The sequence below is a fragment of the Pelmatolapia mariae genome, linkage group LG10_11 (genome assembly GCF_036321145.2).
Source record: "Pelmatolapia mariae isolate MD_Pm_ZW linkage group LG10_11, Pm_UMD_F_2, whole genome shotgun sequence".
In the NCBI taxonomy this organism is placed as follows: Eukaryota; Metazoa; Chordata; class Actinopteri; order Cichliformes; family Cichlidae; genus Pelmatolapia; species Pelmatolapia mariae.
The window spans coordinates 57,523,173-57,545,338 of NC_086236.1; the positions used below are offsets into that span (position 1 = coordinate 57,523,173).

At 43.5% G+C, this 22,166-nt stretch overlaps 1 protein-coding gene across 2 annotated transcripts in view; it reads right to left on the reverse strand.

The window, feature by feature from the left end:
* The window catches only part of si:dkey-246i14.3 (ephrin A4), a 33,345-nt gene extending 11,752 nt beyond the window's left edge, over window positions 1–21,593 (reverse strand). The window contains exons 1-2 of one of the 2 annotated variants that reach the window (XM_063486855.1): window positions 21,076–21,593; window positions 768–1,066 (exon numbers count right to left, since the gene is read on the reverse strand). In XM_063486855.1, coding sequence (XP_063342925.1) covers window positions 768–1,066; window positions 21,076–21,200 — 424 coding nt within the window. In that variant the 5' untranslated portion in view covers window positions 21,201–21,593. The remainder of the gene's footprint in view (window positions 1–767; window positions 1,067–21,075) is intronic. The other variant, XM_063486854.1, reaches the window with a different exon arrangement.
* Between the last annotated feature and the right edge of the window lie 573 nt (window positions 21,594–22,166).

Here is a 22,166-nt window from a genome sequence, read left to right on the forward strand (position 1 = left end):
GGGGCTGTTTTATTAGGGTGCCAGTGTAAGGAGCCTGAGCGAATATTCATTGTTTCACTTAAACACGATCATAAAAATGATGACAGATTATGCACAGCAAAAATGTATACTATTGATCTTATTTAAATAATCACGTGACAAAGGCTGGGAATTAATATCAATACCATATCGATACTTCTGAAATGCCAACTGTAGTGCTGAAATGCCCCGAAATGTGCCATTAGGAGTTAGATAGAAACAAAATAATGATTAATACTAATGATTTCAGATGCTTAACTCATATTAATACTTAACATTTATTTAATATTAAATACTTCAGATTCACGGCAACATTCTTCTTATGCTAAACTAAAAATCATATGGCGTTTGTTGGCTGGACAATCAAAAAATCTCAGGGCACTGATATAATGGAAACATTTGTATCCATTTATTTATATTTCTGGAAACTGACAAGAATCAAAGCAACGAATAACAACAACAACTTGCAGACCGATTTGTCTGCGTATAAGCTTCAAAATTGTTGCATATTAAGAGCTGTTTGACATTTGATATCTCTAAAAATCAGACAATTAAGTTAGGAATCTTTTGTATGGCTGCTAAATAACTAACGGTATATCTATTTGTTATATCTGTCAAATGACTGATCATCAAACATCAGGCATGTCAGAAAATTTCATATAACACTGAGCTCAAGCTGTGATATGTTTGACTCTCTAAATCGGTTTACCCTCTCCCAACACACAAAAACATACACATCATCTACTCACAGCTGTAGTAGTAGTGTCTCCCTGGCAGAAACTCAAACCCCAGTGAGAAGGGCGTGAACCTTTGGATCTTTTCTGAGAAGCGCACTGGTCCAAATGGAGCAAAAGGGGTGTTACACTCCCACCTCTTGATGGCCCCTCTGGTCTCTACACAGCCTTGGAACGACTCTTCTCCCACCAGGTAGAGGGCAAGGGTCTCTGGCTGCCCGTGACCCACGGCCTCCTCGTTGGGGTAGTGGGGGCAGTAGATGTCCAGGTAATCGTTGAAATTCAGCTGGACAGACAGATCACCTGCTGTTAACCTGGAAGGAAGAACGACAACGGCATTAATATTGCATGTAGCAATTAGAGACTGATACATGACTGAAGGAGGGGGGAGGCAGTTATAGACTGCAGACACGTAAAGAAAGAGCGAGAGAAAGGACAGGAATTCCACAATTTTCCAAATGCACATCCAACACTTGTGACAGGCAATAAAACAACATTTTGATCTTTTTTAATACAAGAATTTGGTGGGATTCAAATGCTACAGCTACACTTCTGGACCAGTGACGATGCTGAGTGTCAGCTAGAGAGAGCAAAAATTCCTCACATGCTAATTAAGACCACTGAGGGGAGTTCAGCGTAAAATAAACTCGACTCCCTCTCCTTTCCACTCTCCCACTGCACAGCACAGATAGACAGATAGATGTGTGTATAAACGTAAGCGGATGTGCATGTGCATGTACAACCATGTCAGTCAAGGCTGACTGGAGTTTGGCATAACAACAACTCTGGACAAGACAGCATCATTAGGACAGAGGAGCTGCATAATGTGCGATCTTTCAGAGCGAGGATTCTGACTTCCTGTCAGCCCGCAGTATAAAGAGTTTCCCATGTACAAGCTAATATGTGAATGAAAGAATGAGAGTAAAGTCAGAGGGAAGAAGACGTAGGACAAAGCAAGAGAGGTTAACTTAACATAAAGATATCATAAGACTTCATGAAAGAACAAAGCGAGAGACAAGAAATAGGAAGGGAAACGTGTGACAAATGGAGGAAAGGCCTGTGAGTGATGAAGAGACATGAGAGGGGGTCCCACAGGCAGACAGAAGGAGGTTGGTGAAAAGAAGGTTTTGGAGACAGGATGAAGAAAAGCTGGAACAAAATATGTTTAAAAAGAAGCCAAAGGAAGAAGTTGGACATACAGGTGCAAAAAGTGGAGTAAAGAGAAAAGTAAAGTGTTTTAATTAGTGACCCCAGAGAGCCTGACTGCAGACACACAGAGAGAAGAACAACGGAGTGGAAGAAGAGAGGAGACGGACTTTAATTGGTCTCCTCTTCGCATGGAGTGCAGGAGCAAAGAATGAGGGGCAGAATGTGGCTTGGGCAGAAGGTTCAGGTCCGTCAGTGGGAGTCTTTATAGAGGGGTGACAGAGCGGAGGAGAGAGGAAGGAGTGCTGGGAGTCAGTGAAGGGGAACATGGGAGGGAAAAGGAGCGTGGAATGGGGAGGGGATGGCGGTGGTGGTGCACGGCAGAGTACTCTGAAGTTAAGTAGGCGGACAGAGAGTAGACCAAAAGAATAAATAAGAGGAAGAAATCAGTGTGGAGAAGGAGGAGGATGAGACAGAAGTGATGCAAGCCGAAATGAAACGGATAGAAATGACAGGAAGCAAGAGACTGAGACGGTCCAACAAATCTGCAGAGAGTATCAAAGATGGATGGAGCAATGAGAGGAGAAATGACAAGAGTGTCGGCGAGAAGGAGGCCAAAGCTCAAAAAGTAGAATAGAAATGAGCATTGTGTTAACTCTGAAGATGAGCGTGTGTACAGCAGGTGTGTATTTCTGTGTGAGACCACAAAAGCAGAAAGGCGTGTGCGACTATGTGTGTGTGTGTGTCTTGGGGATGCAGGTGAGACCCTGGAGGCAAATCTCACCAAAGCTGCTTCCTGCTCAATAGCGACCGTGCAGAATTGGCAATCTATCCACAGGACAGGACACCATCGATCAGGATCCCTCGCTCAGGACACACACACGCACACACACTCTCCCCTGATCAATATCCCCTCTGTGAACGTGTGTTTGTGTGCGCAGTTATGTGCGATAGCTCTATTACCTGTGCGCTCTAATTACAGCCATAGAAAAGCACTTGAATTTCTAGTTAAGAGAACACTAATGCAAAAAAAAGCACATACACACAAGCACAACACTACATTTACTCTTCATACTACCCGTGGTGATTTTTAAAGCCCCTCTGGGGCAGAGAAATGTTTGCTTAGGTGCGCCAGCTGTGGAAGTGTGTGTGCAGGTGTATGCGTGTATGTGCATGTAATAATAGACGTGTGCTGTGTCAACATGCTGCACCCCCTGCTATACATGTCATTCAGCTCCAGTTTCTTCTGCATTCCTTAGGTCCTGTTTTCCCCACCCAAAAGCCCACTACGCATTTTTCCTTACTCCCTGCTTCTACTCCATCTCCTCCCTCGTTGTTCTCCGCTCTGGATGACGTGAACCCATCCTCCATCTATTTCTTCAGACTGCATTCTCCCTCCTATTTTTGACTTCTCTCTATCCCATATTACCCCACTCGCTACCCCACACAACCTTCCAACCTTGGGTTGCACCATATGTATGCCAGCAATTACAGAGTTGGTGTGCTGTACTGATGTCAAACTGTCAGCCCTCTTTCTTGCCTCTTCCCCCCACCCCCCACCCCTCCTCTCTGGTCCTAGTAGGCTTGGGTACGCCCTAATTACACTCAGCATCCTCCCCTCCTGCCAGCCGCCATGCAGCAGAGTGGTGACAGCACAGGGGCATCATGGGAGCACTGTGGAGCTGTGGGTGTCATAGAACAGAGCGCTGAAGCAGCCTATCGGTGGGAGAAACCTATGGAAGCAACAAAGAGGATTGGCTGGGTCCAGAGGGAGAGGGAAAAGACACAGAACACACACTCACTGCATTTTGGCACACGTTGGCGGGAATACACACAAACACATGTTCACAAGCACCAGGACATGAAAGTACTTCAGGAGAATAAAACATGCTCTGTCCCTCATGCCACAGGGCGATCAATGACACCCTTCTGAGGACTGGTGCAAGCTTGTGGTTGATAAAGAAAAATCTCACAGAGGAGCAGAATCAAAAATAACATGCTGGGTTCTTCAGTGAAGAACTTGAAAAGACCAACATTTATCCCTTTATAATCACAGGAAATCAAATGTGGAATTGAAAGACTGAACATAGCTGACATGCTGCGGATGTGTCCATGTAAATGTGTGCAGACAAAGGCAAAAGTGTGCATGTGCGATAATAATGAAATGCAGGGAGTTCACTGTGGCAGAGACCTTTGATCCTTTAATATGAGAGAATAATTAAAGGAGCAACAATCTTGCAACACAGCTTCAGGAATACAGAAAGGATACTTGATCACGCACAGCAGCTGCATGCTATGCATCTTGAATATACTAGAGCACTTAACGAAAGTATTTCACATAAACACCAGGGATACAAATATTCTGCTACAATGAAAATGCTAATAACATACTTACACTGTACTGTGCATGCCCATTGAATGCAGGAAATGTATATATACAGTCAGAGTACAGTAGGTTAAATAAACAAAGCCCTCAGTAAAAGCCTATTGGTTCCTTCAGGTGACAATAGGAGGCCAGAAGGCTTGGTCTAGCTTCACTCCTTCTTTGGTCAATCACAGCAGGATGACTGTTAACTCTGGGCACTACGCTGACTAGGCACAGCACGCCAGGGTCACCCTACCTTGGCTAGGCATAGCGTGACACAGTTTCAGTCTTCATGTTGGATACTGTAGTAACACAGATCTTTGGTGCTTTCAAGAAAGATACGCTTGTAAAGTGTTGTTCATTTTTCTTTTCTTTGTGCATTGCACGATGGGTGGGAAATCACCTTGATGATGAAAGATGACTGATGCAAGGTGAGTCATTACTCAAAATGAATAACGCAACTTCAATATTCACATACAACCATAATGACTGTCATAGTTTTTAATTATTGTTACTGTTAATGAACATTAACACAAACACTGTACTCTTGACCAGCTACAAACTGTCTTGCGACTCATAACCTTGAAGGGAATGGAAACCCATGGAGTCATATTGGCTTTATTGCACCATAAAATTTAATGCAACTGTACTCTGCTGTAGCATAAACTGTTCCATTAAGTACAGAATTTGCAGTCAGTTTTGACACTGGAGTCGATGATACAAAGTTTCTCAGGCAAACTTAGCTCATTCGCTAATGAGTTATCTGACAAGCTTGCTTAGCAGGATGCAGAGGCTGAAATATACTGAAATTTGTTTGGGCTTTTGCCTTAATTGGATAGTGACAGTGGAGGTGGACTGGAAAGCGGGGAAAGAGAGAGGGGAAGACACGCAGCAAAGGACTGGTCGGACTCAAACCCGAGCCGCTGCTTTATGGCCATGCCATACAGCATGTGGTCACCTGCTCACCCACTGAGCTAAACCGGTGTCACTGAAATACGGAAAAATATTACCAATGCCCCACCAGCCACAGCAGCTCTGCAATTAGCTCTACCCAATATGTAATCAACCCACAGGCTGTATGTAAAAGATGGACTGAGCCCCTGGGTCTGAAAAATAATTCCAGTGTGTCTTAAACCTGCATTCTTTATAAAAGTCACCAAAAACAGTCAAAAACAAAACCAAACAACAAACTAACAACAAACTAACAAACAAAAACAATGAATTGAGCTAATATTTAGGGTGTGGCTACTTCTGGATTTTTTAAATTTATGTATATTTTTATTGTGCAAAAAATAAAAATAAAAAATGTTTGATGCATGATATTTTTAGTTGTTTTTTTTCCATCAACAGGTTCACTAAGCACTCCATTTTGAAAAACATATATTTCCCGGCAATTGTTTCAGACTTTAAAGGGTTAAAACAGGAATTTGCAAATGCATCTTTTATATACAGTCTACTTCTAATTTCTATCGGCGTCACAAAGACATACAGTCATGTAAAAATGTTTTTTGCATTGCTGCATGTAGTCCTGTATTTTGCCTCCACCGGAATTAAAGTAAGTAGCAGCCAGGTGCTGCTAATCCTGATTTACTGAGCATTAGTCAGGAGTGGTCGTCCCATCAGCCCAAGGTCAGACCATGCAATGCCCACAGAAACTGTAGGAAAACCCGAAAAAAGCAAAGAGCTACATGTCACATGGCAACACAGCTTAGGTCTTTATGTGAAGACTTTGGAGAGAACACCAAAGCAGAGATGTTCAGCCAAAACTCTCAGAAACCCAAACACATCATACCATCAGCTTCATACCAACTATGAAGCATGGTGGTGGAGGGGTGATTTCGACTTGTTTTGAGGCACAGGGCCTGGGCACTTCGCTGTTCTTGAGTCGATCATGAACTCGATCATGTATACCGAAGTGTTCCAGAGTCAAATGTGAGCACATCTGTCTGACAGCCAAATCTTGGCTGAAATTGGGTCATGTAACAGGATGATAATCCCAAGCACAGCAACAAATCTACGATAAAATGACTGAAGAAGAAAAGAAAAGTGCTGCAACGGCCCAATTAAGGCCAGTTAAAGACTTCAACCTGACTGAAATGCTTTGATGGGACATTAAGAGATCTGTGTATGAACAAATGCCCACAAACCTTGAAGAACTGAACACCAAAATTCCTTCACAATGATGTGAGAGACTAATAAAGTCATGCCCAAAATTATTGCTTCAAGTTATTGCTGCTAAATATCGTTCTACAAACTGATTTTTTTCAATATGTTTCGGTACCAAATGATAACAACCAGGCACTGAATCACAATTAACTGCTACTAGAGACAGATTTGATTACAGAAGACATGAAAGAGGACTAAAAGTGAGCACACCTAATACCAATACATTTTTCAGGATTGGGGGGAGTGACACTGAACAAGTTAATATGTCTGTTTTGGGAAGACTTTTATAGGACGAGCTGCAATGCAGCTCAACTGATGGAAAGTATGGGAGATTTCATGACAAAAAGAGCCCAAAGACAGTACAGTAGAGAAAAGGGAATGAGCCAGATAACTAAAGAGTCATTCCTTGAGGTCTGCAAAGCTTCAGTTAACTCCTACTCTACAGGCTATCCTATTTTCAAAAGGAAATTGTGGAGATTCTCAGTCAGCCGGGTCATGGTAGGTTATATCTAAAAATGAACTTCTTCAGTTCTATCTAACTGGTTTGGAGGATGCCTGGGAGTCCCTCCCAGTCAGTAACAACTGAAGAAGCCTGAGAGGTGAAACTTCTTGAAGAAACTCAAGGAGATTGAGCAGTACTTTGATACTCGATACTTTTTGTAAGAATTTGCATGGTTCTAACCTTGCTGTTCACCATGTCCTTTTCTCCCAGTCGATTACTCTTTACATAAATGTAAAAGAAAAAAGAATGAGGGCCCCTCCACCCCCCGTTCCCAAAGCCGTGCCCCCCTCCATGCTCACACAAAGCCTTACTGTGTCCAGAGCCCAAACACCAATGTTGTGTCTAACCTGGTGCTTACTCCCCTCAACGCGCACAAACAAGGATGTCACCCCCCACCTCTGACCATCTGGGCCCCCCCACGACCCCGCCTGCCCAGCTGGCTCAGAAATCCTTAAACAACCCTCCTACCACCCCACATCCTCAACACTCTGCAAACCCCACCTCTTTAGATTCTCAGTGTCATCAAACTGTGGCCAAACACTGATCAACCACTCCTCACAGAGAGGAAAGAGAGACTTAAGGGAAATAAGCTGCCGTGCTTATCTACCCTTTCCTGTCTGGTATGCCTCTACACAAGTGTGTATGCATTTGTGTGTCTCTGCTTTGTTCAAGGTCAGCAGGAAGTGTTACTCTCCTCTCCACCAGACCTTTTGCTTTTCTACAAACTCCCAATCTCCAAATGTGAGTGCTGCGTGAACTTTCCTGCTACATTTTCCCCTCTCCTGTCTCTGTCTGTTTTATCTTCACATGCAAGTTCTGAGCACTTTTGCATTAATATGCATTAGGATCTAGGTGGCTTTCCACCACTGCTCAACATTTCCCAGGAAACTCCTGTGTCATCACCCAGGCAAAAAACCTCAGTCCTCAAAAGGATAGATGTGTCCACATGTTCAAATACACTGCATTGTGCTTTAATATGAGTATGTAAGCGCTTACTATGATGGCTGTGGGTGTGCATATGTGAGTAAACTAGATGAAGTGATTGGTTGCACCTTTCCTGCCCTCCAGGCTCTATTAAATGACCAGAAGGCACAGGGTATTCATACCTCTTCACTTCTCATTCAAACTGTGTGAATCAGCAGGTTGCCTCATGGACCCACATTCGCTATCAATTCCGAGACACTGATAAAATACACAGATACACAAACACACAGCCTTGCTGCTTCAGGCCTAAAGGACTCTCAGCCTCAGGTAAAGACAGAGTCTATTTTCTGCCTGTTACGGCAAAGGTTCTCTTCAGTTTGTGTATATGTGTCTGTTCTATGAGACTCAGCAGCACAACAGGATGTATAGCTATGGCCAGCAGAGCTGAAGAAAATTGCCCAATTCAGGCCCAGAGGACCCATCAGTATGGAAACCAATTCATCGGAGCCATTTTGATATGGCAGGATGTCTGCAGAAACCATCATCCCCTTCTGTGACAGACCTCTCTCATACACGGGCACAACTCGTCATGTGTGGTCCAGTCTGATCCTAAAATAAGCTTTCCAGTGATTTTTTTCCTTTGAGGTATGAAATTACGGTCTACAGCATAAATGGTCAAGAGTGCAGTCTGGCAGTCTATGGGTCCTTTTTTTTTTATTTTCGCCATTTGGCCAGAAACAGTGTATGGCGAAATGTTACCTCACTGTACCCACCAGCGCTGCAGCAGCTAAAAGTCTAGCTCCACTCTCTCACCTTCCCTGAGTGGCAGCGGCCACACTTTTAAGATTAGTGTAAGGAAGAAAAGAGGCAGAAGACGAAGAGTTTGAGCTCTCGTGAAGAGAAGAGTGATGGTGAAAGTGTGTGCGTGCACGGCTAAAAAAAAAAATGTGCACGGGGCGAGAGCAGAGTGCATGGACGAAAAGGGGGTGTACAAAGGGGGGTAAATAAGGTCAGTCGTGCCGTTGCTAGGACAACCACCAATCCGGAGCTGGGACTGGTTCCAAGCCAACGCCCCACCCATCCATCCGTCGTTCTAGCCGTCCTTTTCCTGCATCTCTCGGTCGGACAGCCTAAACCTCAGAGTAATGAGTGCTCTCCATGTTTCTGCAGTCTAAATGGAGCTGCAGAATAAATACAGGGCTGATTTGTACAGGTGCCAGGCTCAGACACATAAACTAGCTACAGTACCTCACCGCCAAGACGCTGACAGGAATGACATATGACGAGAGGTGGGGAACAATGACAACTATGATGGGTGGACACCAAGACCAATGATTCAAACTATTTATAATATCTATCAAAGCGTATTGCTACAAAGTGGCAGCTGGGCTCATCTGCTGTGTCAACATCATGTGTCTAATATTTATGTATTGCTGGCTGGGCCCTTTGGATTTGCACAGTTCCAGAGCAGACAGATCCATCTATATTCAGAAACCGTCATGCTAAAGTTGAGTAAATAGACTATAAAAAGGTTTGTTATACAGAGTTGCCAGTGTTGCCATGCCAATAGACTGTACGGTGCATTGTAAAAGGGCACATTGGCAAGCTTCTTAACAGATTAAAAAAAACAAGAAAAGGAAGAAAAAGTATCTGTTAATCTGCTTTATACACATGTGTTTAAAATGGAAACAATCGTCAGAATGACTCCCTTAGTTGGATCGTCACTGTCCGCATCCATAGGCTGTCATACATTCTGAGTTTCTGTCTGTCCTTTGAATGATAAAACGAGGATTTGACAACTCTGAAGGTGAAGGCTGCTTTGAAATTTTATAGAAAGGTTCTGTTTCTGTGCCACTTTTATGAAACTCAAATGCTCTAAATTGGCATTCAATCAAATGTGACCCATTTTTGTAGCAGTATTTGGAGTGAACGTGTTTTTTTTTGGTGATGATGTCTGCTTTTGGTGTCATTTCTCATGTTGCATAAACGAACATTGTTAAACCAATATTTTGTAATTTTTTGTTACTGACTTCTTCTCTTCCATTCAGTCTTTGTAGTATACGCTCTACACTCTCATCTATTATTTAACTATACTTAACTACACTTACATGAGCCCTGGGTCTTTCAGCCCACCTGTGTAAGTGGGTTAAGGAGGACATGCAAGCGACACCCCATAGACACACATTTGCTCAGATGCACTCAATATAGTGAAAAGGGCGCTCATAAAGCACATACACTCAGCCAATAAATCAGACTTGGCTTTGAGAATCCATCATTTACTAAGTAGGTCACAGTTCTGATGCTGTAGACACTCTTTCCCATTTGTGTACTCTGTTTTTTTCCCCTCCCTCGCCATGATGAGAAGGTCAATGCTGGATAGGCAGCCTAGACCATTTATCCCAGGTGTGCATTCCTTCTCACTTTCCCAGTGTCTGATTATTTGGTGGTTGTTACCTTAGGAATGGCCAGTTGGAGGCCTAGAGCTGTCTTTCTGTCTGTCACACACACACACACACACACACACACACACACACACACACACACACACACACACACACACACACACACACACACACACACACACACACACACACACACAGTTAAGACATGTCAAGGAAACCTGCTCTAATACAACCAACAGGCTTGAATAATTTAAACAGAGGGAAGGAGAGGAAGGGAGACGATGGAGAGAGAAGGATTGGGGAGGCATACGAGTTAAGGAGTAAACAGAGTGAGCTGGTCCCTTTCAGTCTCTCTGTCTCCCGGTGAACTTATTTAGAAACTTCTATTCTTGGTTTCACTCTCATCTTCTGTCTTTCACCCCATCTTCAGCAGGTCTCATTCCTTCACCAGTCAGTGTGTCTACACCTTCTTCACCATTCCTCTTCCTCCGAATGCTTCTTCCATCATCGTTTTACCCACTTTGCCCTCCCTCCCTCCCTCTCTGTTTATCTAAGCACTTTCACGGTCACTGCTTTGGAATCCCAGGAGTCTAAACTGCCCCCTTCCCTCTCCCTTCCCACCATCACAGCCGATCCACGCTTCTCTCTCCCTCTCCATCTTTTTCCGTCACAACGGTTAAGATTCATATCGGTCTGTGTGTCGGGGGTATGGAGGGTCCCCTTTATTTCCCCTCAAGGCAGCCAGCTTTGTCCTGTTCTAGTCACGCACAGCCGCCCACCCTGCCCCACCCTGCCCCTCACACTCATGAACACATATTCACACCAGGGGTAGGACACTTACAGAGCCCGATACAATCAAAAGAGCCAAGAACAAAAATACTACATTATTGGCAAGTCTGCATGGGGTTTCGGCTAGGGTTTGGATAAGACTGTTGAATATGTTTTATTAAACTGAGCATATACAGCATTTTTAGCTCAAGTACATGAACTCGAGAGTGTGAAATAAAAATTTATACTCTTGACACTTAGCTTGATTTAAAAGTCTGCCTTGAAGCCGGATGCCTCTGAATTTCTTAGAGGGGCCAGTTGTGTTCCACAACACTGATGAAAGGTTCAGACACAATAAGAGGAGGGGTGGTGGTGGTGGTGGTGAGGATTTAGGAGCAGAAAGGAAGGAAATGGTGAGGGTCAAGAGAAGCGGTGCAGACGCCAGGCTAACGTGGCGCTAATAACAGCCTGACATTGGACTGGGATTAACTGATTAATTTGGGATTAAAGATGACTGGTCGCTACTTTAAGTAATGAACCAGAATGACCCAAAATTACAAGATTAACACACAGGAGGCATGGTATGTGTGACTGTGGGTGAGTGTTCTTTGTTTCTTAATAGCAAAGCGACACACGCTGCGACAAATACTACAAAAACTCACTTGTTTAGGTGTTAATTATGAACCTTTGATGAAGAACAACAAGGCCCGCACCAAATTTCCATTCTGCAGGCAAATCCATCACATCGATAAATGCAATAAACAAACGCAGCGAGTGAGTGATTTTGCGGCTTTTATGACTAGGCATTTGTCACCGGGTGTATTTTAGGGGAACGCACAGATTAATTCTGCGATCATAAACGCACAGCATCTGCTACAGTGTTTTGAGAAGTGCACCGTGTACAAGAACTCCATTTCCAGCTGAATAGGGGAGCAATGAGATTCATGAGTTCTACTGCTACAAGGCCACAACTATGGAGATTTGGGACAAAGCTATTTCCATCCATTCAGCACAAAACGCAACCACCATTCCCGATATTTCTAGACTATCAATGACTCCAAAAAATAAAAGTTTACTTAAAGGATTAAAGAAAACACGAGTTAAGCCCTTAAAAAACTAAGTGGCAGATAAAGCATAACTAAAATTGAGCTCCAAGTTGGTTTTCACAGTATTTTCCCCCACGCTATGCACAGTAACATAACATGGCGAGATACCAAACTAATAACACGCATTAAGAGATATATATGTGTTTTGCACATTTAAAAAGTGAACACAGTAGGGGGTTAACCGATGGCAATTATATAGTTACAATTGCATAGCACAGTTGATCAAATAAAGAATTCTGAAAAATAAAGCCCACATTTCCTTGAACTCATAAATAAAAGATCTCATTGGAACAAAATGTTGAGGAAAGAGGCGGAAAAAAAGGAACAAGGAAGCAAGAGAGAAAAATAGCAGTCAGAGTACCAGGAGACAAGCATCAAGCTGTGCATCATTGCACCCCCCCACTCCAAAAAAAATCATGTGGTACGGGTTATTGCAACAACAAAAGCAAATCTAAGTATGTCTGCATGCATGCACATACCCCCCCACCCCCACCCCCCAAAAAACCAAAAAAAACCCCCCATATCTTCATCTTAGTGAAGTCCTCAAAGAATTGCTGGTATTTATTTCTTTAATAAGCACGTGTTATTATATTATGTCTCGGTGATAATCAGGTAAAGACTGTAGCGCAAACTGGAAAGCAGCGTCAGGTCTAAACGCAGCGTGATCCCTACTTGGCTTCTCCCCAGAGTCCGAGCATCCATGAGCGAGCGTATATGCAGGCAGGGTGATGGTAGCGTGTGTGAACCTCTCTACGACACCTGTATACATGGCTGCGTCACGGTGAGCGTGTGAGTAAGCCCCTGTGTGTGTGTGTGTGTGTGTGTGTGTGTGTGTGTGGAGGGAGGAGTGGAGAGAGGGTTTGCTCCTCACGCCTTCTTGTGACAGTGATAGTAATACCTGCTGACATCCTTTCTTCCCTCTCTCCCTCTCTCCTCATCCCTCCATCCCTGGGGGCCTCCCTGAGCTGTTTTGGGAGTTGAAATCTGTTGACTCTTTCACTACCATCGTCTCCTTAACGCACTCTCCATCCCTCACTTTTCTCCACTGCAGGTCTAATGTTTTTACCATCTCTGGGGGCTGACGAAAAAAAAAAAATGAAGCAGGCAAGGCAGCGTGTATATTCATTTGTGGTGTGTTTGGCAGCGCAAAGAGAAACAGAAGCGAAATGTGTGTGCACGCGTTTTACATCACTGGGGGGAGCGCTGCAAAGTAGGCTGTGCTACCACACTTCTGGGAGGCAATACCAAAATAATATTAGTTTTTGTTCCACCATGGAAAAGTCTCCTAAAAATAAATAAATTAATAATACAGAAGAGTCATAATATCAACACAGCACAACATTTGTCATGTGATCTATCTGGAAATCTCAAAGGACGGGATAAAAAGCGGCTTTAGGAAATAGGAATACTTGTATATGTGTAGCTGAAAGTGTTACTTGAAACTTTTCTGTAACAACTATGAAAAGATAGCAAAAATGAAACATACACCCCATAAGTACACACGCATGTTCACATGCTTTACATATCTTTTTAAATCAAAGGATTTCTTTGTTGTGTGTAGATAAAGTGTACACAGCCACGCCTATAGCTTAAAAAAAAAAATCCTTTATACATACCACCAGAATACATAATTGCTAATACTTATCAAAAAGCTGCGAGCTAGCAGCTCGCACAAAACATTCTCTGTAATCAGAATATGGGAATTCATGCTATTCTGTGCTTTTAAGCATTTTCCTCGCACATTCTGTAACAGAATTCATTTTTATATAAAAGAAAATTATTTTAAATCCTCCATTATACACCCCCCACTACAGAACGCCAGAGTGCCTTATTATTATTACATCAAGCACATTTATGATATTTCCCCAAACCTTAATAAATGTAGCTTAAAAGCACCACTTCGCAGACACTTTGTGACACGTGAAAGAGAGAATTTAAACCTGAGACAGATTTGTGGGGCTCTTTACTTTAATCCAGTGACACACTGCGGCATTAAAATCAAACACATGAATATTAAGACTTTTAAAAACACTTCAAGCCCATAGACCTCTACTCCTCTACTGTCGCTTTTCAGCCATTTACTGGTTACGTGACACGTGAGAGAAGCACTCCTGAAGTCGCAGATTTATGATGAAAACACAAAAGTTGTCTGCTAACAAAGGCAAAAAGTTAGAGTTTTGCAAAAAAATGAGTTAAACTGAGTACAGCGCATTTATGCGCAGCAGACATGGCTGTCCTGTCTGCACCTGATGACTGTGACTCTCAGTTAGTGACCAAAACAAGTGAGTCATTGCACGGAAATATGCAGAAAGCACAGCTTTCACACATAAAAGCAGGAGCAATTTCTAGGAAACAGGCTTGGAGATTCTGTGAGAACATCTAAGCAATTATCAAGATACACTTCTGGAGTGAATGTCCTTAAGCATCTTTAAAGAATATAGAGATATGATGGCAAACATGTCTCAGTGCCCTCCTGGTAGTGAGGACCTTGTCTGGTACAATAATCCTGATTCCAGCTACAGCCTTTTGCTTTGCCTCGGTCAATACTAATTCAATTTCTGTCTGCGGGAATTCCCAAGTTGCCTCTTGGCAGGATCTCTGAGCCGAGTGAAAGAGTACAGCGAGAGGTTATAGGTACATGCGGACGCGTTTCTGCCTGCACGCGTAATAAAATGAGAATGAAATATTCAAAAATGCACATATGGGCCAAACAGCGAGCAGATTGCTTTGTTTTGGTCAAGCTTAGAGTGACGGCGTTTCCCACAGTTTACAAATTCTTGCATGCCAATTTAATTGGCGTTTTGTACGTCAAAGGAATACACAGCTCGCCTGACACTTACAACAATGACATCTCATTGTGTGTCGTGAATGAATGAATACGCTCCTGCTCAGTGCTCACCAACGGCCCTTAACCACCATAACCACCCTCTTCACACACATGCGCCACAGCAGCCATTTTGTGCCAAAGCTGGGCTGCACCGTGCCAACTGAGCTGCAGACATCACTGAACCTCATTTCATTCCACAGCTGTTCCACCCCACTTGGAGACATTCATACAATGCAACTTATTACAGCTTAATGCAACCTAATATTGATGTATGTGTGTACACAGAGAAACAGGGCAGCGTGGGGAGAGAAATTGGGAAAGAGATGGGTCCATATGCAGTCTAGCGATAATGCAAGAAGCCGGCGATAATATCTGGGTGTTAAATTGGTATCGATTGACTAAATATCCTGACCAGGAGGAGAGAGCGGCCGTCCTTTCATGCTTGTACACCATGTCTGCTCCGACTGCTCCAAGCTGCACTGTGACTATCTGATCCATTTTAATACAGACATCCTCACTGCTAGGCCCCAAACCTCATTTTCAGCACAGTGTGCTCGAGTCTTCCTATGCATGTGTATCTCAGCGTTCACTTCAAATGCAAAGATTAGTTTTGTCGTGCAACGATTATGTTGGTTTCATTCTAAGGTATATCACTAAACAGTGAAATGGAGGATTACTGATTTCACACAGATGTACACATGAAAGGTGAGGGAAGCAGTGTCGCATGGTAGATACCTCTAAATATTTTTGGAAAGACTTGCTGGAGATAGTTAGGCCATGTGGCATTTTAAAGTTGCACAATACTCTTATATGCAAGCCCCACCTTAAAAAAAAGCCAAGCATCCACAGACAATATTATGCCTTTTTCCTCGAACACTTCAGTCACACCTAAAATCAACTAACGAGTGGAAACAAAACAATGACCTATTTAGATGCGAGGCTGGCAGGCGCAGTGGTTGGTAAATGTTCCCACAGCTACATACTGCTGACCAGAACAGACGATTTTTCCTGTTAAACCATTTTCACTACTTGCTGTGTGATGAAGGGAAGTTTGGAGAAAAGTAAAAAAGACAGACAAAAGCACCTCCAACCCCCCCAAAAAGAAAAACAACCCAGATGAATTATGTGCAAGATCACAAATGAATCAAAGCCTTGAGTGGTTTAATGGGGCTGGGTATCCTTGTGCATTTCTGGGTTTTGTTTTTCCAGAACTTACACTTATCACACTCCATCTCTTCAAGGAAACAAAGACTTCCCTTTTACGCTAACCAGCCAGTAAGAGCCACAAGCTTGCACGCACAGACACACACACACACACACACACACACAGGCACGCACACACCTCTGACAGAGCTATTGTTCCAGTGAAATGAACTTCAACCAACAACAACGACGACACCCAACGTCAATTCTCAGGCATTCAAATCACTAAAAATCACTGCCTTGCATTGTTTTCTGACAGAGATGAAGAAGCTCGAGTGTACACAGAAGTTAACTCAACCACAGTTTACCTCCAGATAATAGACTCGATACCACAAACAAACAGACAAAGCGCATTTACAAAGACAGATAACGCACACAATTGCACTCGCAAAGGCGTTTCTGAATCTGCACAGACCACAGCGCAGCGGCGAAGTCAGACAATAGGCACTGACACAGAGAAGGGAGAGAGACACTGATGCAGCTATGACAGATGAGAAAGAGAGAGAGACATGAAGTGATATTCAGAGAACGAGGAAGAGTGTGTGTGTGTGTGTGTGTGTGTGTGTGTGTGTGTGTGTGTGTGTGTGAGAGAGAGTGAGTGAGAGAGAGGGAGACTGCTTTGTTAGCAGGGCCGGGAATAAAGTGGTAATTACCTCACTGTGGGTTTGTTGATTATAGTTCAGCCAGGTTCTCCATGTTAATCATTTACCAGGGGAAGATAGAGATTAGTACATAGACAGACACAGAGAGAAGAGAAAGCAATCCAAGGAATGTATTCATTTGCATGTCCAATCTACAGAGGGGTAATAGATGCAGACAGATCGCTGGATGAAGGAATAAAATAAGGAGAAGAAAGAAATCAGTCTAAAAGTGCAATCATCGTCCTTGACAAGACACAATTACAACTTATCTGCTTTTATTTTACTGTATATTGTATGTGTCTGTTTGTGCAATCCCACAGATCAGTTACGTGTGTGTGTGTGTGTGTGTGTGTGTGTACGTGAGTGCAGCTATGGTATGCAGAATGTGATTTACTTTGGTATTTAAACTGGATCATTCACGAGTGCACACAGACGGAAATGATGCATAAACAGAGCAGAGATTACACGGAGGACTTATGAGGGCAGCTTTCAATAAAGATACAGAAAACCAATACAAATATTCATCACCTCATACCCCGTTTAAACATGCTTCATTGGCTTAGAGCTCACCCTAGGTCTTTGTATGAGCGGGTGAGAGACGGGGGGAGAAAGAAAGAAAGAAAAAAAAAAAGAGAGAGGGAGCGCGAGAGCTCAGAGGGGTCTGGTCTGATGTTTTATAATGATTAAGTTTGTGTCCAAACTTTCAGAGTGAGTTCAAGTCTGAGCAAGTGAGGATGCAGGTAAGGAAAACTGGTTACGATGTTTCTGTCGCGGGTTTTAAATGTTAATGTCATTTACACTTAAAACTACACTTGTCTGCCTCTACGCAAATTCAGAAACAAAAAAATTGGGGTGCGGAGAAAGCAAAGGAGCTGGCAAACAGAGACTGAAGCTTGAGCTGTGATCCAGGGGAACTGTTGCAACAAGTTTTCATCCTCTCCGGGCAGATAGGAGGGAAAGCAATAGTACAAGTGAGTGCCAAGAACCAGAAAATGGAGTAGGTGATTAAAGCTCCAGGTATGGGTGACATTTATTCTCGTTACAGATGTATGAGCAGCCCAATCTTTCAAGCCATTTCTTGTCCCCCAAGAAGTGTAATTCAATCCCTAAAGTTTTGATGCTTTGAGTAAACTTCCCGACGGCTCCTGAGCGAATTTATGAGGATGCATGCAGCGCAAAAAGCAGACACAGCTGTATCTGCAAATAGGCTGGTCAACGTGTTTGGCCCAACAGGTTTAAAAGCTCTCCGTGGAACACAAGAAGAAGCTGAATACACCAATAAACCAGTCTGAGCTTGTGGCTCAGGGGAGAGCTAAGGTAAACTGTCAGCACTCACAAATACACACACACTCAAGCTTTGAGCACCGGGGTTATATTATTATACTAACCTTTAACTGCTCCAGGAAGTAAAAAATAATTCCTCTTCTAATAAGGAACTATTGCTCTGAGAGAGACACGGTTATAAAACGGAGAGCGATCGTAAACCGTGTTCATAAAAAATCATAAAAGAGGGCGATCGAACCACTGGAGCCCCACAAAAGAAAGAGGCAGGGGTATCCGATTCTGCAATGTTCAACGCCGACCCCGCAGTCAGTCTATCACTTTCATTTCAGAGCTTCATTTTTCAATATAGAGGGTGCTAAATGTGTGCCAGTTAAAGTGTTTCATTGAGCCTTTGTTACAAGCATATTAGCCAGCAAAGAACAGAGCAGTGAAGCCCTACAGTCTCCACTTCACTGCCCTTGCTTCATTAAAACTATAAATCTAGATGTCGTAGGGAAAGGTGAAGGCCAGAGATAGGCTCCTGTCGTCCATATTAAAAAGAGTCCGTTTTTCCACCAGCTAAGGTTGTTATAAGCAGCTTAAGCATTTGTCTTTAGATGCTTTCCCAGATTCACATGTGACAGGAATAATGTTGCCATGAATACACTCAATCACTTATTGTTAGTTCATGAATGTGCAAAACACAATTTCTTACATTTCTAAAGAAGATTGGTGCATGGGGTCAAAATTATAATCAATATTTTACCAATAAGTCAAGCAAAGCCAGTTCTACCCAAAACTATAAACTGATTTTAGCTTATAAAGCGAAAATGTTTACAACATTTGCAGTTACAGAGCAATGTTAGTGTGTATCTCAAGTCATGCGTCTGGCAACATGGATGAATGATGATCCAAGATTAACTCTCTTTAAGTCGATATTTGCCCCGTTTCATCAACTTCAAAAGAAAATGAGGCTTTTCTCTTACTTAGTATACCTCTGCTCACCATCTTTGACCTGCTGCTGGTTTTGTGTCGCCCAGGTAGCCCAGAGATGATGGACTTACCAGAGCCATTTTAGCAAGAATCAAAGCACTGAAACTAAATCTCAGCCACAACAGTGAGCTGAAAGATGTTAAACAAGGCAATGTAGAATGGGAATGGATGAAATAACACAAAGTTATGCTGAAAATGTCAAAAAAAGGTTTTACACGGTTATTAATAACAGTTACACTGTAATCTGTTACAGCACTGTGGACAAAAAAAAAAAAAAAAAAGAAGCAGGAAGCCAATCGTGGTTACTTTCTGACTGTCTGTACTCAGAATGTCAGACGCAGTCTTTGGCTCTCTTATTGCTACGTTGATCCAACAAAATCACGGCTCTCGTGTCCCTGTACTCCTCTTCCCCTCACCTGGCTGCATTTACAGGCCTCAGGACAACTTGGCTGGCTCGCTGGCTGGCAGCTAATAGAAAATATGGTATGGGAAAATGACTGAAGCTCAACTAATCACACAGCCAATATCCATCACTGGGCTGGAGGGAGTTGTGAGACATAAAGAGGAGAAGGAGGAGTGAGGGAGTGCAGACAAAAGATGAAAGGAGAAGGATGTAACAAGGGAGGTAATGAAGAGAGAGGAGAGGAGAGGAGAGGAGAGTCCTTGTGGTAAACCCAGGGGATTCTGGACTTGGTGCAGCATCACGGCACCACTGATAGCTTTGTGATTGGGTGGTGTTGCTGATGAGAGTGATTCTCTGCCACAGTGGGTTACTCTCCACCGTGATGCTGATGGCATTGTGATTGCGTGGTGTTGCAGCAGACTGTGTGGCCGTGCCACAGGCTGTGACCATTCATCCCTGAATCTCTAGAGAACAAGAAGGTGCTTCCTAATCCTCACAGTGTTTCTGTCCACCACATTTCTGTCAGATCCAAATTACATGACTGAGTTTTCCCCCACATGCACACACCGGGTATAACCTCCACTACAAGAGCCTGCCCCCTAGACAAAGGAGCTCTTGGGGAAATTAATAGTCCCAGGAGTCATATCTCTGTCAGATTTTGAGCATCTACAAATGTAAAATCATAAAGATAAAACAGTTACTGACAGAGTGGTCTCTGTGGCCAACAGCTAAGTAAAAAGATCGTTCATCTGAAAGAGCGTTTGGGGACTGTGGCCTCTGAGAGAGCAAGAGTCTAGAAAAGCGTGTAAGAGAGTCGCGAATGTGTTCTGGTGGGCAGTAGCCCGGCAGGCCCCGCAGGTCTCCCACCTCAAACCTTCAATTATCAAGCACTGGAACACCTGGATCAGCAGGTGAGCCACACTCTGCCTGGCTAATGGCCCCAATCAACCCATTACACACACACACACAGCTTCCCCTTACCTGACTACATATTCGCTTATGCACAGCAGCACTTTAGACTTTAATATACACCTGTGTCCTGAGAATGCTATCTAGGGCACTATTCAGAACAAACACTTAGGAAGAAACCCTTACTTCTGCCTTTCTATAAGTAGCATAATCACTAACTCCAAGAGGCAGCAGACAGGTGAAAGCCACGGTTAGAGTGTGGTCAATATGATAAAGATAACTGGCTGCGGCAAGGAGGTGAGATCACTCAGGTCTGTCTCAAGTGAACCGAGGGTTCCACTGTACTCACAGAGTTGAGACTACTTGATTTAAAGGAAACAGCCTGATAGCTTTTGGTGCAGGTTTGACCTGCTTCCCTCCCCTCTGCATTTAAGTAAGCATTGACGTGAGCAGGTACATAGCTGAGATTCTTTTAAACAACTAAAGCCTGAGTCATTCACAAGGCATCATTAAAGATGTTGTGCAATGGCATGAAAGTGCAAGTTCAGACCAGCTATGTTTATTCTCACCTAAGCTGGTAGATTAAACCAAATCTGGACCCCTTAACAGTGAACATTTATTTGGGCACTAGTGATGAAAATAAAACAGCCTTCTCGTTTTGTACCAAGAGAAGCGTCATTACGCGCACAGACTCCCCCTCCTCACCTCGTGTTTGTAGAGTTCCAAAACACGGTGTGCCTTTTGGCCACAACAGCTGATATTATATTGAAGAAGACAATCGTAGCTTTCCAAGCAGGCGGAGTTCCGGGTGTCCACAGCAAGGTGCCCATCCTGGCCGCTGCGGAAAGGTTCTGCACCGGCTGGGAGTGGTGCGCAAAATCAGGTGACGAGACCCGACGAAAAGGAGCTCCGTGAACAACTTTCTTCAGCAGCTTCACCAACTCATGAACAAACTCACACTTTAGCGTCAACTGCTGCTGCAGCTTCCCATGATGCAACAACGTGAAGTGATGTCCCTCACAAAAAAAAGCTAACAATTACAGGCTGCAAAGAAGGTGTGCACCACCACAGAGAAACGTTGCTGAGCGCGTCTCCACACTGCGCATCGTGGTTTAAGAGTGAGCTCTAGTCACTGTAATGACTTAAAAAAAAAAGACTGACTTTAAAGCTTGGGGATTCGAGTACAGTAATAGGTCAGAATATCAATTTAAACTGTCAGATGGTTTGGCAGCAACAGGCTACGGAGCGCTGGAAGGGCGGATGCGCTGGGCCGAGGGCGGTGCCGGGGAAACTTTAGGCCTATCACTCAACAAGGGTGTGGCCATGTTATTGTGCTGCAGCGCAAAGTTAAATCCTTGGGAGGTGCGCCCACTGGTGTGGGGAGACAGATTGTCACTGTTCCAGTTTTTCAGGAAAACCTGGGTTCTTCTTAGTGGATCGAATAGTTTCACTTATTCAGTCTCATTACTCAGCAGCAAACACCGCTTTTGTTGTTGGGTGTCTGCTGTAAGGTAAGCAGCTGACTGATACAAAAAAGAAAGCGTCCTTTGTCCTCTCCTGAAATTTCTTTTCAGTCCTTATTGTACAGCCCCAAGTAGGCCAACACTGTACGGTGAAGTGGTGCATTCAAGTACCCAACACAGGATAACAGCAGGGAGCCACAGCATCTCCGTAACTGGTGTCTGCAAGAGCTACATTTAGTTCAGCTACTCTTGGCTGGATGGTGTTTGTGTGTGTGTGTGTGTGTGTGTGTGTGTGTGTGTGTGTGTGTGTGTGTGTGTTGTGATAAGTATTAA